General features: G+C 41.5%; 1 protein-coding gene across 3 annotated transcripts in view; it reads right to left on the bottom strand.

The window, feature by feature from the left end:
* MAGI2 (membrane associated guanylate kinase, WW and PDZ domain containing 2) overlaps nt 1-17,135 on the bottom strand; it is a 974,764-nt gene that overhangs the window by 738,513 nt on the left and 219,116 nt on the right. For all 3 annotated transcript variants that reach the window (XM_044280134.1, XM_044280136.1, XM_044280135.1), the window contains exon 2: nt 11,555-11,671. In XM_044280134.1, coding sequence (XP_044136069.1) covers nt 11,555-11,671 — 117 coding nt within the window. The remainder of the gene's footprint in view (nt 1-11,554; nt 11,672-17,135) is intronic.

The raw sequence follows: 17,135 nt of genomic DNA, 5'->3' as shown, positions 1-17,135 counted from the left end.
TTTTTTTACAGCACAGAAACCTGACATGTTAACAGGGGTGTGTAGACTTTTTATATTCACTGTATATCTCCAAGTTTTCCCTGTGCATCTGGAACTTTCTACCCCAACATATCATCAGATTCTCACCTACAGTGGAAATCTTAAAAAAATAATAATAATGAAAACCCACCTCTTCAGACTAGCCTACAACCTACAGTGACCCTGCTGCCTCTATACCGCCATGACCAGCTTCACCTGCACCTACTGTGTCCTTCTCCCATACCATGTAGATTGTAAGCCCTCGCAGGCAGGGCCCTCTCTCGTCTTGTTCATGCTTATTGCATTTGTTATGTATTGTGTATGTATACCCCTTATCATATGTACAGCACCATGGAATAATAATAATAATAATAATAAGTTGCATATATATATATTTATATTTTTTAATTGTATATAGGCTAGGAAATCCTCAGCCTGAACTCCTGACAATGGAAAAACAATAGCACTTGCTATTTATTTATTTTCTGTTTATTTATTTTCAGTTTTCACTAATGCATATAAATGTGAATGTGTCCATTCACTGCCTGCAAGAGGTGAATGAAAACAGTGAATGCAAAGCAGCAGTGAATGCAGAGTATATTAGAAAATTGTACTGTGAAATCTCTTTGGTCTAGAGCAGTGGTCTTCTCATAGAAGAGGCTAATATATTCTATTAAAGATATAGTGGAACCAAAACTCAGTCACAGAAAATTGGGTCTTCTTAATGGAGTGGCCTTCTTAAGGAGGTTGTCCTTTAGAGAGGTTTCACGCTACTACTTTTTATTTGAAATGATTATATTTTCTTTAAATAAAACCTTAAAATGTCCTAATTTTAATGTCATCAGTGTTGAGCAAGGCCTTTTCTAAGGCAATACACATTCGAATATGAGGCTGAATCCTATTACATACACATGTAAAGTGTTTAAGTGTTTTGCACCATGCAGAGACAATCCTACAAAAAAAATTAAGGAAATTTAATAATGTAGAAAATATAATATTATTGTACAAATAGAGACAACAAAAATTCAGACAATAAAACTAAAAAATTAGCTGTTGGGCAATGCCTCTCCTGCATTTGTGTAGACATTTCTAATGTATGTAGCCAGCAGCAGCCGCCACAATGGTTGGATGAGGCTTATCTTGGGGCAATCCAATAGTTTTTAAACAAAGTGTCTTACAGTCACAGATTAGCACAGAATGTAAAGCAATGACACAAATCAATATTAATATGTGGAAAACATGAAGACAACTGATGTGTTTATATATAAGATCTCATCTGGAACCTTGAAAGGGTTCTATACCTTTTACTTACTGATGATCTATCCTGCGAGTGCTGCTGCCTTCTCAAACAGCTGATCAGTGGGAGTCCCGGGTGTCAGAACCCCGCCGATCAGATTCTGATGATCTATCCTGAGGATAGATCCTCAGTAAAAATGAGCGAATTTCATATTTAGAAATTCGATCACGCTTCGTTTACTGGTAAAAGGCGAATTGCGTTATGGATTCTGTTACCACGGACCATAACGCAATTCTATGACGGAATGCATAACGGAATGCCTTTAGTGGCATTCCGTTATTTATTATGTCATAATAGAAGTCTATGAACTGCATAACAGAAATGGGACGGATCCGTTATGAAGGCCATAGGCTTCAATTATGATGGAATGAATAACGGAATGCCACTAAAGGCATTCTGTTATGTATTCTATCATAGAATTGCGTTATGGTCCGTGGTAACAGAATCCATAACACAATTTACCTTTTACCAGTAAACGAAACGTGAACGAATTTCATAACCTGAAATTCGCTCATCTCTAATCATCAGTAAGAAAAAGGTATAGAACCCCTTTAAACTGAAATGCAAAGACTTTAGTGAACTATAAAATAAAGGACATCTGTTCATACCCATGTTGTAGGCTCCTTTAAGAGCCTCTTGTGCATATTCCTTCACATTTGATGGAAAAACAGCAGATACCTTGACAAACCCGAATAAACTCTCTTATATATATGTCAGTAGGGTCCATGCTCACTAGACTACATCATGGTGTCCATTTTTTATGGAAACCATGAACCAGATAAAGCCATTATAACTAATAAAAGATATTTGGGAATATATATGTATAATGCCGTGGGCTCATATAACCAGTGTTGAAGTAAGGCAGGGACACAACAAAATCACTTCAATACAGTTTATTGCTTGTTCCAGCCAACTTAAAATCCAGTACAGTCGGATCGCAGCCGAGTCAGGCAATCAGTCCATGACATCCAAAATAATGTCATGCAGGCTCCACATGTGCCTTGCAGTCTGTGATCTGCAGCCACATCAGACACACCCTGCTTCATACTGCAGACTTTTAAAACCACAATCGTGGACATGAGTCACGTATGAAAACCAGAGTGGATCGTGAGGAATAACCACCCACCCAGCTCTTTGCTTATTCCCAGTAAAAGCCAGGCCAGGATTAGCTGATGCCAGCTATACTAGGTAGTAACAGCGTCCATTATCTAACTTAGTGGACACTATAGCTACTGGTTACCACTCCACCAAGGCCGGGTACCTTGGTGGCATGTCTCAGGTGAACCACAGCAAACCACGATATGCATCTCCTTTAATAGTTTCCTTGCACCATTCTCGGAGATACAGTCATGTGAAAAAATTAGGACACCCTTTGAAAGCATGTGGTTTTTTGTAACATTTTTAATAAAAGGTTATTTCATCTCCGTTTCAACAATACAGAGAGATTAAAGTAATCCGACTAAACAAAGAAAACTGAAGAAAAGTCTTTTCAAGATCTTCTGTAAATGTCATTCTACAAAAATGCCTATTCTAACTGAGGAAAAAGATAGGACACCCTTGCCCCTAATAGCGAGTGTTACCTCCTTTGGCTGAAATAACTGCAGTGAGACGGTTCTTGTAGCCATCTACCAGTCTTCGACATCGGTCTGAGGAAATTTTACCCCACTCCTCAATGCAGAACTTTTTCAGCTGTGAGATGTTTGAGGGGTTTCTTGCACGTACAGCCCTTTTCAAGTCACCCCACAGCATCTCAATGGGATTCAAATCTGGACTTTGACTTGGCCATTCCAGGACTCTCCATTTCTTCTTTTTCAGCCAATCTTTGGTTGATTTACTAGTATGTTTTGGGTCATTGTCATGTTGCATGGTCCAGTTCCGCTTCAGCTTTAATTTTCTAACTGATGGTCTCACATGTTCTTCAAGCACCTTCTGATACACAGTAGAATTCATCGTGGATTCTATGATGGTGAGCTGACCAGGTCCTGCTGCAGCAAAGCAGCCCCAAACCATGACACTTCCACCTCCATGCTTCACAGTTGGTATGAGGTTCTTTTCTTGGAATGCTGTGTTTGGTTTACGCCAAACATGTCCTCTGATGTTGTGTCCAAATAATTCAATTTTGGACTCATCTGTCCAAAGAACATTATTCCAGAAGTCCTGGTCTTTGTCAACTTTATCTCTGGCAAATGTCAGTCTGGCCTCGATGTTTCTCTTGGAAAGCAAAGGTTTCCTCCTTGCACACCTCCCATGCAAGTTAAACTTGTACAGTCTCTTTCTGATTGTAGAGGCATGTACTTCTACATCAACAGTAGCCAGAGCCTGCTGTAGTTCTCGAGATGACACTTTAGGGTTTTTGGAGACCTCTTTTAGCATCTTGCGGTCTGCTCTTGGGGTGAACTTGCTGGGGCGACCAGTCCTGGGCATGTTGGCAGTTGTTTTGAAAGCCCTCCACTTGTAGACTATCTTCCGGACAGTGGAATGGCTGATTTCAAAATCTTTTGAGATCTTTTTAAATCCCTTCCCAGACTCATAGGCTGCTACAATCTTTTTTCTGAAGTCCTCTGACAGCTCTTTTGCTCTCACCATGGTGCTCACTCTCACTTCAACAGTCAGGAGCACACCAAACTAAATGTCTGAGGTTTAAATAGGGCAAGCCTCATTCAACATGCAGAGTAACGATCTACTAATTATGTGCACCTGGTGTGATATACCTGTGTGAGATCTGAGCCAATTTAAGGGAATACATGTGAGGGTGTCCTATCTTTTTCCTCAGTTAGAATAGGCATTTTTGTAGAATGACATTTACAGAAGATCTTGAAAAGACTTTTCTTCAGTTTTCTTTGTTTAGTTGGATTACTTTAATCTCTCTGTATTGTTGAAACGGAGATGAAATAACCTTTTATTAAAAATGTTACAAAAAACCACATGCTTTCAAAGGGTGTCCTAATTTTTTCACATGACTGTACATACCGTACTTCATATATGAGGCCTGTCACTGCCTCACTATATATATAAATATATATATATAATATATTGTGACACAGTGAGAGGTTTTGTCTGCGAAAACAGGTATTTTCCTCCCAGCATGTGCTGCTGGGCTGATTTACAGCCAGGTGAGATCAAATACCGGACGGATTTTAAGTGCCGGTCCGGGTTTTGGCAGCACCTTGCTGTCCTTAAATAGGCAGCTGGGCTCAGAAGCCAAGCCTGTGTTGGGATCTGGGAGCCTTGTGTCTGGATAAAGGCTTGCAACCTGTTTAGCGTGAAAATAGATTGGTGCTGCTATCAGCAAGGACTCTTTGAGGCAGAATTGCCTCATTGTTTGAGGTGACTTTTTATTTGAATATGACTGCTTGTTTTGTCACTTGCCTAAAGTGTGAATAAAACACTGAACTGTTTGATCCAAAAAACTTGTTGTTGTCTCTATACTGCGTCCGCTAATCCTGTCTACCAGAGCGAAACCCCACAATATGTATATATATATATAGATATAAAAGAAAAACAATGGCGGCACCGGAATACAAAAAGGGTGCTATGTCCAGGGATGTAGAAGCTTACCCCATCAATAGGAAACGAAAAAAGGACAGCACTCCAAGTAAAAAGTGATGATGATTTAATCACCCATGTGCAGGCAACGTTTCAGCTCATACAAGAGCCTTTGTCAAGCAATGAACACAGTAAAAGAAGGGGCATATATAGGCCAACCCCTATGACATCACAAAATAATCAATTAACAATAAAGTGCAAATAGTGCATCAATAATATATAGAAAAAATACACCAAAATGTGAGACAATGTAAATTACAATGACCAATCAATAATGTGTCCAATACATCATACAATAAATGCATAATCGCACAGAACTGTATACAGATAAATTGATTGGACAATATATATCAGGTGTATAAGGTATGTACTAAGTGAGAAAGACTGAACGATGCTGCAAAAAAAGGAGGAGCGATAGCCTACCCTGTGTTGCCAGCCATGTCACACACGCCATGTATCGCCATTACGGCGTTCAGATGGATCCAGTGCGCAAGCGCCAAGTCACGTGAACAGCAAGATGTAACTTCCGCAAATGACGCAGCCCGGGCATGCGCATAGAGGTAAAGAGCTGCGTCGGCCATCTTGGAAATGGTACAAAGCCTCAGATGTAAACAAAAAGCGCAAATGATAAACCAAAATATACATATGATAATCGTATGGCGAAAATATGCGCAAAGAAGTAAAGAAACAATATTGCTAAGCAATATGTAGTTATTCACCAATGTGTGTGCGCCAGCCTGATAGTGGACAGGATAGCGCTAAACGGATATAATGCCGTTTGCCTGTTAGTGTGCCCATGGGGAACAAGAAAGAGGATGCATACAAGAGATGCAGCCCATTTCAAGAAGGCACCAACTGGAACAAAACCCGCAACACAGCTGCAGGTATGTTCACAAAAGGGCCCATAGTTCCCAATGGACACACAATCATAAAGGACACACAATGAACAACATAGTGCATTAAATAAGAAAAAATGCATCCAGACTATAAAGCATGGACAATGTTTCAAGACATGTGGGCAATTGTGGAACACATCGGGTACGCTTCACCTCATCAACCTGCAGCATCATTCTTGTCTGTGAAAAAAGGAAGAAAAAGAAGAAAAATGAGAAACTGGCTTAATAGTGTTCATAATACACTAAGTATCCTCAAGGGAAACACATAACGCATATATGACAATTGTGGGGCAAACCAATACTCTAGATATATAACCCCGGATTATAATCCGCATTGAGCCCATTGGGTCTCAGACTATTGAGGGTATAGATCCAGAAAAGCTCTCTTTTCCTCAGAATCAACACCCTATTGCCCCCACGTCTGGGCATGGGAATGTGGTCAATGGCCCAACATTTAAGATCTCTTTCGGAGTGTTGGAACTCCGTAAAGTGTTTGGCAATAGGGAGGTCTTTTCTTTTTTTGCGTATGGACAATCGATGATTGTTCAATCGCGTTCTGAGGTCCGTCGACGTCTCACCCACATATAGTAATTTACACGGGCAAATCAGAACATAAATCACAAAGTTTGAACTGCATGTAAGGTGGAATCGAATAGGATAAGAGACTCCAGTAGTTGGATGGACAAAGGCAGGTCCCCTGCCCATATATTTGCAGTCAATGCAACATAAACAGGGGAAACTGCCTTTGCCATGTGTAGTTAAAGAAGTTTGGACAGATTTGGACCTAGGTCCAATGTCCGCTCTAACGAGTTGGTCACATAAATTGCGAGATCGGCAAAAGGAGAAGAGGGGAGGGGATCTAAATTCAGGGATCTCACTGTGACAGCCACCCAGAATCCCCCAGTGTCGCTTGATAATGCGATTGATGGTCTCGCTTTGCTCCGTGTATTTGGAGATGAAGGGTATCCGACTGACAGATCCGTCCGACACCCTTCTCTCCAAAGTACTGTTCCTATCTGTATTACGAACTTTAAGTATGTGAGAATCAAGGAGCTGGGTGGGATACCCCCTACTTTGGAATTTCCTGGACATGTTGTCCAAAGCCAGGTCAACCTGATCCGGTTCAGACACAATGCGTTTCACCCTTAGAAACTGTGAAAAAGGCAAACTTTTAAGCATACCACGAGGATGCCCACTATTAAAACAAAGAAGGGTATTTTTGTCCGTGGGCTTGGTGTATAACCGAGTATGAAGCTTACCCTGATTGTAAATGACTGTGGTGTCTAAGAACTGCAATTCAGTCTCAGAGTGGACCAAGGTAAACTGAAGGTCTCTATTAATACTATTGAGAAACTGATGGAATTCATCAAGTTGGGCAACACTTCCTGTCCATATGAGGAAGATGTCATCGATGTATCTCCACCACCGCAGCAATCGGCTGCGGTGGTGTGACACATGGACGACATCTTCCTCAAAGCACCTCATGAAGATATTCGCATACGTAGGTGCTACGTTAGAGCCCATGGCCACACCCCTTTGTTGTTGAAAAAACGTATCCTGAAAAAGAAAATAGTTGTGTCTTAAAATGATCTGTAAAAGATCAATAATAAACTGTCTAGCAGCCATAGAATACGATGAAGAGCCCAGCATACGTTCAATGGCACCAATACCCAAATCATGATCGATCGAGGTATATAGTGAGGTGACATCGAATGATGCCAAGTGGACCTCATGGACACCAGTAAAATCAACCTCATTTAATTTACAAAGAAAATCCGTAGTGTCCTGTATATAGGACTCGGCCCCTGTAGCAAAGTCATGCAGGACTTTATCAAGGAAGATGGCGATGCAACTAAAGATGGAATCCGAACCGGACACAATTGGTCGTCCGGGCGGATCCTGGAGAGACTTGTGCACTTTCGGGAGAACGTACAAAACAGGTGTGACCGGATGGTCAACAGTTAGAAAGGTGCACAAGTCATCATCAATAGTGCCAGCCAACACGGCCCCAGACTTATCAGGGAATGTTTGGCTGAGGCCGTGTTGGCTGGCACTATTGATGATGACTTGTGCACCTTTCTAACTGTTGACCATCCGGTCACACCTGTTTTGTACGTTCTCCCGAAAGTGCACAAGTCTCTCCAGGATCCGCCCGGACGACCAATTGTGTCCGGTTCGGATTCCATCTTTAGTTGCATCGCCATCTTCCTTGATAAAGTCCTGCATGACTTTGCTACAGGGGCCGAGTCCTATATACAGGACACTACGGATTTTCTTTGTAAATTAAATGAGGTTGATTTTACTGGTGTCCATGAGGTCCACTTGGCATCGTTCGATGTCACCTCGCTATATACCTCGATCGATCATGATTTGGGTATTGGTGCCATTGAACGTATGCTGGGCTCTTCATCGTATTCTATGGCTGCTAGACAGTTTATTATTGATCTTTTACAGATCATTTTAAGACACAACTATTTTCTTTTTCAGGATACGTTTTTTCAACAACAAAGGGGTGTGGCCATGGGCTCTAACGTAGCACCTACGTATGCGAATATCTTCATGAGGTGCTTTGAGGAAGATGTCGTCCATGTGTCACACCACCGCAGCCGATTGCTGCGGTGGTGGAGATACATCGACGACATCTTCCTCATATGGACAGGAAGTGTTGCCCAACTTGATGAATTCCATCAGTTTCTCAATAGTATTAATAGAGACCTTCAGTTTACCTTGGTCCACTCTGAGACTGAATTGCAGTTCTTAGACATCACAGTCATTTACAATCAGGGTAAGCTTCATACTCGGTTATACACCAAGCCCACGGACAAAAATACCCTTCTTTGTTTTAATAGTGGGCATCCTCGTAGTATGCTTAAAAGTTTGCCTTTTTCACAGTTTCTAAGGGTGAAACGCATTGTGTCTGAACCGGATCAGGTTGACCTGGCTTTGGACAACATGTCCAGGAAATTCCAAAGTAGGGGGTATCCCACCCAGCTCCTTGATTCTCACATACTTAAAGTTCGTAATACAGATAGGAACAGTACTTTGGAGAGAAGGGTGTCGGACGGATCTGTCAGTCGGATACCCTTCATCTCCAAATACACGGAGCAAAGCGAGACCATCAATCGCATTATCAAGCGACACTGGGGGATTCTGGGTGGCTGTCACAGTGAGATCCCTGAATTTAGATCCCCTCCCCTCTTCTCCTTTTGCCGATCTCGCAATTTACGTGACCAACTCGTTAGAGCGGACATTGGACCTAGGTCCAAATCTGTCCAAACTTCTTTAACTACACATGGCAAAGGCAGTTTCCCCTGTTTATGTTGCATTGACTGCAAATATATGGGCAGGGGACCTGCCTTTGTCCATCCAACTACTGGAGTCTCTTATCCTATTCGATTCCACCTTACATGCAGTTCAAACTTTGTGATTTATGTTCTGATTTGCCCGTGTAAATTACTATATGTGGGTGAGACGTCGACGGACCTCAGAACGCGATTGAACAATCATCGATTGTCCATACGCAAAAAAAGAAAAGACCTCCCTATTGCCAAACACTTTACGGAGTTCCAACACTCCGAAAGAGATCTTAAATGTTGGGCCATTGACCACATTCCCATGCCCAGACGTGGGGGCAATAGGGTGTTGATTCTGAGGAAAAGAGAGCTTTTCTGGATCTATACCCTCAATAGTCTGAGACCCAATGGGCTCAATGCGGATTATAATCCGGGGTTATATATCTAGAGTATTGGTTTGCCCCACAATTGTCATATATGCGTTATGTGTTTCCCTTGAGGATACTTAGTGTATTATGAACACTATTAAGCCAGTTTCTCATTTTTCTTCTTTTTCTTCCTTTTTTCACAGACAAGAATGATGCTGCAGGTTGATGAGGTGAAGCGTACCCGATGTGTTCCACAATTGCCCACATGTCTTGAAACATTGTCCATGCTTTATAGTCTGGATGCATTTTTTCTTATTTAATGCACTATGTTGTTCATTGTGTGTCCTTTATGATTGTGTGTCCATTGGGAACTATGGGCCCTTTTGTGAACATACCTGCAGCTGTGTTGCGGGTTTTGTTCCAGTTGGTGCCTTCTTGAAATGGGCTGCATCTCTTGTATGCATCCTCTTTCTTGTTCCCCATGGGCACACTAACAGGCAAACGGCATTATATCCGTTTAGCGCTATCCTGTCCATTATCAGGCTGGCGCACACACATTGGTGAATAACTACATATTGCTTAGCAATATTGTTTCTTTACTTCTTTGCGCATATTTTCGCCATACGATTATCATATGTATATTTTGGTTTATCATTTGCGCTTTTTGTTTACATCTGAGGCTTTGTACCATTTCCAAGATGGCCGACGCAGCTCTTTACCTCTATGCGCATGCCCGGGCTGCGTCATTTGCGGAAGTTACATCTTGCTGTTCACGTGACTTGGCGCTTGCGCACTGGATCCATCTGAACGCCGTAATGGCGATACATGGCGTGTGTGACATGGCTGGCAACACAGGGTAGGCTATCGCTCCTCCTTTTTTTGCAGCATCGTTCAGTCTTTCTCACTTAGTACATACCTTATACACCTGATATATATTGTCCAATCAATTTATCTGTATACAGTTCTGTGCGATTATGCATTTATTGTATGATGTATTGGACACATTATTGATTGGTCATTGTAATTTACATTGTCTCACATTTTGGTGTATTTTTTCTATATATTATTGATGCACTATTTGCACTTTATTGTTAATTGATTATTTTGTGATGTCATAGGGGTTGGCCTATATATGCCCCTTCTTTTACTGTGTTCATTGCTTGACAAAGGCTCTTGTATGAGCTGAAACGTTGCCTGCACATGGGTGATTAAATCATCATCACTTTTTACTTGGAGTGCTGTCCTTTTTTCGTTTCCTATATATATAGATAGATATATATAAAAGTAATATTAAAGTATTTCCATTTTCTAAATTCCCAGCGAACCCCTTTAACTAGCTTTGAGGTATTATACTGTAATACATACGCTACTACACACTGTGTTGTCCTTCATTGAGATAGCCCTCTTTTACCTACACTTCACTACTCCAAGTGGTAATATCCCTTTAGTCCTCCCTTTCTCACTGCTGAGGTGGTCTTTCTTAGTCCCTGCAGCCTGCTGATTGGCAACTGAGAGAGGATGCCTCTGTAGGATCAATCAGTAGTGTACTGAAGCCCAAGGAAGCTTCTACTGAACCAGAACTTCTGACTACAGAGAAGACAGTTTGTGTCCGAAGCAAGTGAGACTGCTTGAATAATTAGACTCGGCAGTTATATAGAACTAAGGAAGCAAAATAGGTGATATATATATATATATATATATATATATATATATATATATATATATATATATATATATATATATATACACTGTATATATATATAATTATTGTATAAATTACAGGAATTCGCTCCATCTTATCTAATGGTGAACTTGCCCTTTAAATCTTCAAAATGTTAAATATTACCCTGACCGCTCAACACAGTTACACAAAAACATGAAATTATACTAACACACACGGTATACAACTGATGTGTTCATATATGTCTTTTCATATAATTTGCATGCTCACAAGAGCAGTAGACAGAATCATACCTATTTTCTTATCACACAGCAAAAGGGTCACTGCTTTTCTGAGGAGCATACCAAGTAAACATTAACATTTGCTTTATGTATTTAGCGATGCATCCAGGCATACAAAAAACTAAACAAAACACTACATCATATTCAGTAAAGTAGAAGACATGCAGTACTCACATGGCACTGTTCGGAGGTAGAGGTTGTCTCGTATGATTTGCTGTAGTTCATGATCTACTGAACCTTTTTGAAACCGTAAATTGAGGTAGCGGCGAAGGTCTTTGTCAACAATGCCTCCTGTAAATTGAGAACATAAAGTAATCAAAACAATGATATCAAAAGAAACATTTGCACTACAGCTATGAGCAGCTCTGACTATCAACATTCAGACAACTGCCGTTTTGACTTGAGATGGAAAGAAATCTATGTAAGCTTTTATATTTGGCATATTGTAGACAGCAGACAAACATCTATGCACACATGAGACTGCTTGTATACATGCAGGTCGATTATAAAATATGGTGAAAGGAAATGCAAGGATTTTTAATAGAAAGTGATGAAAATAATGGAATTTTTACAATTCATTTTGCAGGCACACCCAGATCGCTGGTGAAAATGTCCCATGTAAGCCCTCCTTTAGGAACAAGTGGGGGAAGGCTTCAAAACAATTATAAGGTACAAGATAGTGTAAGTTACCTATATTACAATAACTTAACTTCAGTGAGGTTTTTCTTAGTAGTTTTTGTATTTCAAGGGAAAGAGAGTTGTTAGACTAGAGACCATAGGCGATGCATGAATTCCATGCCAACTGAGTTCACACCAGAAATTGAAATTATTGTACTGAATTATGTCAACCAACGGAGAGCTCAAGAACGTAAACACATGGTTTTGATCTCAAGAAGAATCCTCATACTTTTTGGAAACAGAATAGGAGGGTTTATGATGACAAATTTTACGCAGTTCCAGTAGCTGTTGAGATGGTTGGACAATAAAAAAATCACAAAAAAATAGGTGCTTGCACGGTAACTCTTTAAGAGTCAGCATGAGCAGGCTGTGGACGCTGGAAGATGAAGTCATGGAGGACAGGTAGGACTGGAGCTTTGGGACCCCAGCATCAACAGGAGGAGGGTGAGAGATGCGGCACCCATGCCCACCAAGAATAGTGGGATGGCGGCAAGCAGGGCGCGCTACCATGATTTTTTTTTTACTTGCTTTTTTATTAAATATTTTTTATTAATGCAAAATAAAAATAAAATCTCAAATCACATATTCTCAATACAATCTAAAAAACACACATCAATGTGCACACCAAAATGTAAAAACTATAAACTCTATAAATCCCTCCCACCCCCTCCACCATTCTACCCCATGGAGAGAGAGAAGAAGAGAGCAGCATAGTGATTTAGTGGTTAGTATTGAGCCTAGTAACGCTAGAGACCTAGGTCCAAATCCAATCAGGAACAACATCTGCATGGAATTTGTCATTTTCTTCCACACTTCAAAGGCACACTGATTGGTAATCTAGGTTGTGAGCCCTATTGGGGACAGCAAGTGATGATAATGACAGTAAAACACTAGTGAATACATCAGCGCTATATAAGTAAGTCATACTACCTAATATTTCTGTCTACATGTTGCTTTTGAGTACTTGGATGCACATTCAATCACTGACCTGCTTTTGAGTACTTGGATGCAGCTAATATCTGACCTCAACAGCCACATGGGTTGGTCAGATAAGCGCTTACTGCAGCACGGATCTCTCTGAAATTATGGTTTGATCAACTACCTGCCATGTTATTTTAGAATATGCCTTTCCCTTACATATATTTTTAGATTTCTTGGAAAACCACTTTAATGGTTGATGACAATCCATTTCCTGACAACAACTAATAACTTTGACAACTATAATTAGTGCTTCCCTATCCTCCTATATAATATCACTAGCTGGATTAAACTTACAAATCCCCAAGTATATAAATAAATTAAATCCATTGTTTTCACATCTCCCATATTTAACTCTATAATGGATGACACTTGAAGAAGCACTCCCACAATTTTTTTTATTTTCCGACCTGTTAGAAAGGTATATGATGTAATCTGTAATGGAGGTAATCTTCTGACCAGTGACTGTATTTGTGAGTTATAACCTCTCTTCTTATCCTCATTTATGTCATGTGACCAACACTCTGATCTCCAACTGACACAGGACAGGAAGTCAGTTACTATTCTATTCATTCCATTGAGGCTTCCATAGGAATACATAGAAAAACTTTCTTACTGTCCACACAGGAAAGTCAGACTGCTGGTCACATGACACAGCCAAAGATATGAAGGGAGGTTATAACTGACAAATACAGACACTAGTAAGAAAATTACCTTCACTACAGTTTACATCATGGACCTTTCTAACAGTTCAGAGAAAAAAAATGTGTAATCGTAGATGAGTCCCGTCACAGATTGTGTTATTTCCTGATAGGGAGAGATCACCATTTTCCTGTCATTTTAGGATATATCTGACACAGCCCAATATCTGTAACTCCATACAGCATGATCCACCAAGAGGAAAACAAATATTTATGATCCAACTGCACGGGGCATCAGCAGCTAGAATTGAAATATTTGTATTATGATCTAAGAGTTAAATATAGCAGAGACCAGCAATGTCACTAAGCACATTTCTTACCCTGGTGAGCCATTGATTGATGAAATGATTGATTTTATTGGGAACTGTGTGTTCCTTCATATCTTTTGCTGTGAAGCTGCTTGAGACTCAAGCACTTTCTGCTGGGTTCACCTACAGATCACAGCTAACTGCTGTGGGTCCTTACACTGTAGTATAATACACACAAGCACATAAATGGCTGCATTGTAACTAGAGATGAGCAGATTTTTCAAAAATTTGATTCGCCGTTTCGCTGATTATTTTGGGTAAAATTTGGTTCTATACAAATACATTTGCGGCGAATTATGTTAAAAAAACGTCTATTTCCTGGCTGCTGAGAGCCTTTATAGTGGTGTAGAACACTGTGCCTTGTAGTAACACGCATAGGGAGTCTGCTTTGGTAGTAAAATAATACTGTGAGTCCATATGACATACAGATGTATACAAGTAGAGCCCTCCTACAGGGTGGAGAAGGTGTCAGCAGTAAGTTTGTGTTGACGTCACTGATTCATTTTCCCCATTCTCTGATCTGTCAGTACAATTACCCCCCCCAAAAAAGGATCCTGTCTGTGGAGTATACACCTTCACTCGGTCAGCATTTGCTAAATAATCCATCAGTATTGCTAAAGGCAAAAAAAACCTGAGTGAATCTAAAGCAGAGATGACACGTGAATGGAATATTTGCATGTCTTCTGTGTTTTGTACCCACTCCTGCTTTTGGCTACCAAATCATAAGCCAATACTGATGGGACCATACAGGGATTAGAGCTGCTACACAGACAGGATCCGTTGTGCGTCTCGTTTTTCCTTCCTTCTGACAGATCAGAAGAAGTGTCAAATAAGTTATGATGTCAGCCAAACTGAAAGCCAAAATAGTGGACCAGTCATGAAGTGGGGAGGGTGGGAACAGCATGAGAAGTCCACAGAGTGGACCTATGACATAGTGGTGAGGTGAAAGCAGCATGAGGAGACCACAGTGTGGCCCAATGACAGGGTCTGGAGGTGGCAGAAGCATAAGGAGACCACAGAGCGGCACAATGACAGAGTCTGGAGGTGGCGGCAGTATTAGGAGGCCATAGAGTGGCAAGTTGACATACTGTGGAGGTTGGTGGCAATACCAGTACCCTCTGCAGATGACCATCTAATATACTTCCAGCCACATAATCACTTGATGTTTTCTGTCCTGTGAATGCCTAATGTTTGGGGCCTGTACTCCTGTGGGGCCTAAAATAAAAAAATTCTAAGCTCCAGCAAGCCACATTTTTGACAGTTTGCCTTTTTAGATGCATACAAATTTCCCTGATTAAAATACATATTTTTTGGAGGAATTTTTGCCATTGATCTCCCTCTGTCACTGTCCATGTTGTAAGATGATTTGTGCACTTCTTGTAAGTATTTGGTGGCTGCAATAATGACCTGAAGGTTTTTCTGGTTCTCCTGCCATTAAAGTGAATGGGGCCCGCCACGAACTTGCGGTTTGCGAATATTTGATTGTGTTCGCAAATTGTCCAGGCCGATGTTCGTCCATCACTAATTGTAACCAATGTCCACCACTCTAGCAGGAAAAGTGGTAACTGAACATCCTTCCTTTGAGATTGCTGGGAAATGTAGGGTTCAGACCAATTAAATATCTATGTAGCATATTTTATAAATATGCCAAAAATGACTGTAATGGGAAATCCCTTTTAAGCAACAGAAGTTAATTGTCCAGCAGTATCTCCCAGCTGCAACTATGGATGGAACATTCAGGCAGTCAGCAGCTGCCAAAAAGTGGCATATGAGGCCGGCATTTAATGTTAACCAATGTGTTTGTATGATGATTATATGACACTTACTAATATAGGCCCAGATTCAGGTAGATTTGCCCATTACTTACACCTGAGCCGCTCAGCTGAATTTCTCTGCGCTGGAGCAATTTTGCCAAATTGCCACCTGATTCAGGAATCGTTTGTTCATTTAATTTGCTCCTGTTTAAGGCAAAGCTGAGGGCGCAAGGCCGTGCAAGTCAAAGTGGGTGTGCCCCTATGTAAATGAGGAATTTTCGGCTCAGCAGAGGTTTGCTAGCATAATTTCAGGGCAAATCCTGCTCAGCTGCTTGCACTGAGCAAATAAATAGGAGCAGACTTGCGCAGGTTCTTTGCTGAATTTCATCCTGCTTTTTCCTACCCCCCCCTGAGCAAGGAAATTCAGCCCTTTTGCAAGACATGGCACCTCCCAAAGGGACCAAAATAAGGAAGGCCAACTTTGTGGCTGCAGAGATGGACATCCTGATTGCTGCACTCCAGCAGCATAAGGAAGTCCTATATGGTGCCCAGCGGGCAAACACCACCATTGCCCAAAGGAGGGCTATATATGAAGCCATTGCCCTGGACATCAATGCCCTGGGTAATGAAGTGCGTACCTGGGATGACATCCAGAAGAAATTAAATGATATGAGGCGCAGGGTCCGTGAAAAACTGGCTCTTATCAGGAAGCATACCGGTGGCACGGGAGGTGGTCCGCGATGTATGATCCGGCTCAATCAGGAGGAGCAGCTTATTGCACAAACGTTCGTGCAGGAGCAGGTGGAGGGACTTGAAGGGTACGACTCCACTGTTGGGAACTTGGGGACTGGTAAGTTATTTTTCTTTCATATCTGCTGTGCATCATGGGAGGGGGTACAAGTGAACATATGAGAAGTGTGTTGCACCAGCAAAATATGTCGTTTTGGTGTCATCCACAGGTGGTGATGAGGAAGAAGAAGCTGGGCCGTCTTCGGCTGCGGCTCGACCCAGCCCATCCAGACCAGAGCCAGGGGTCCAGTCAGGCCCCATGGACATTCTGGCTATGCTGGTCCAGGAGGAGATCATACCGGGGCCAAGTATGGAGGAGCAAGTGGTATTGGAGGAGGATTCCTTTTTCCTCATCCAGGAGGACTCTGGCTCCCTCCAGGAGGATACCACCATCCCTGTGCAACCCACCACCCCCCGGCCAGCACGTCATCCCCCTCCAGGGCAAGCCCTTCCCTTGTGGACCCCTCCCCTTCTCCCTCTGTCCGTGGCCGAGCCTCTCCTCCCAGGAAGGCTCTGTCCAAAACGAGGCATATATCCTCCAGCCTCC

This window comes from Bufo gargarizans, chromosome 2 (genome assembly GCF_014858855.1).
Source record: "Bufo gargarizans isolate SCDJY-AF-19 chromosome 2, ASM1485885v1, whole genome shotgun sequence".
Lineage (NCBI taxonomy): Eukaryota > Metazoa > Chordata > Amphibia > Anura > Bufonidae > Bufo > Bufo gargarizans.
This window is presented reverse-complemented; position numbering and strand designations above follow the sequence as displayed.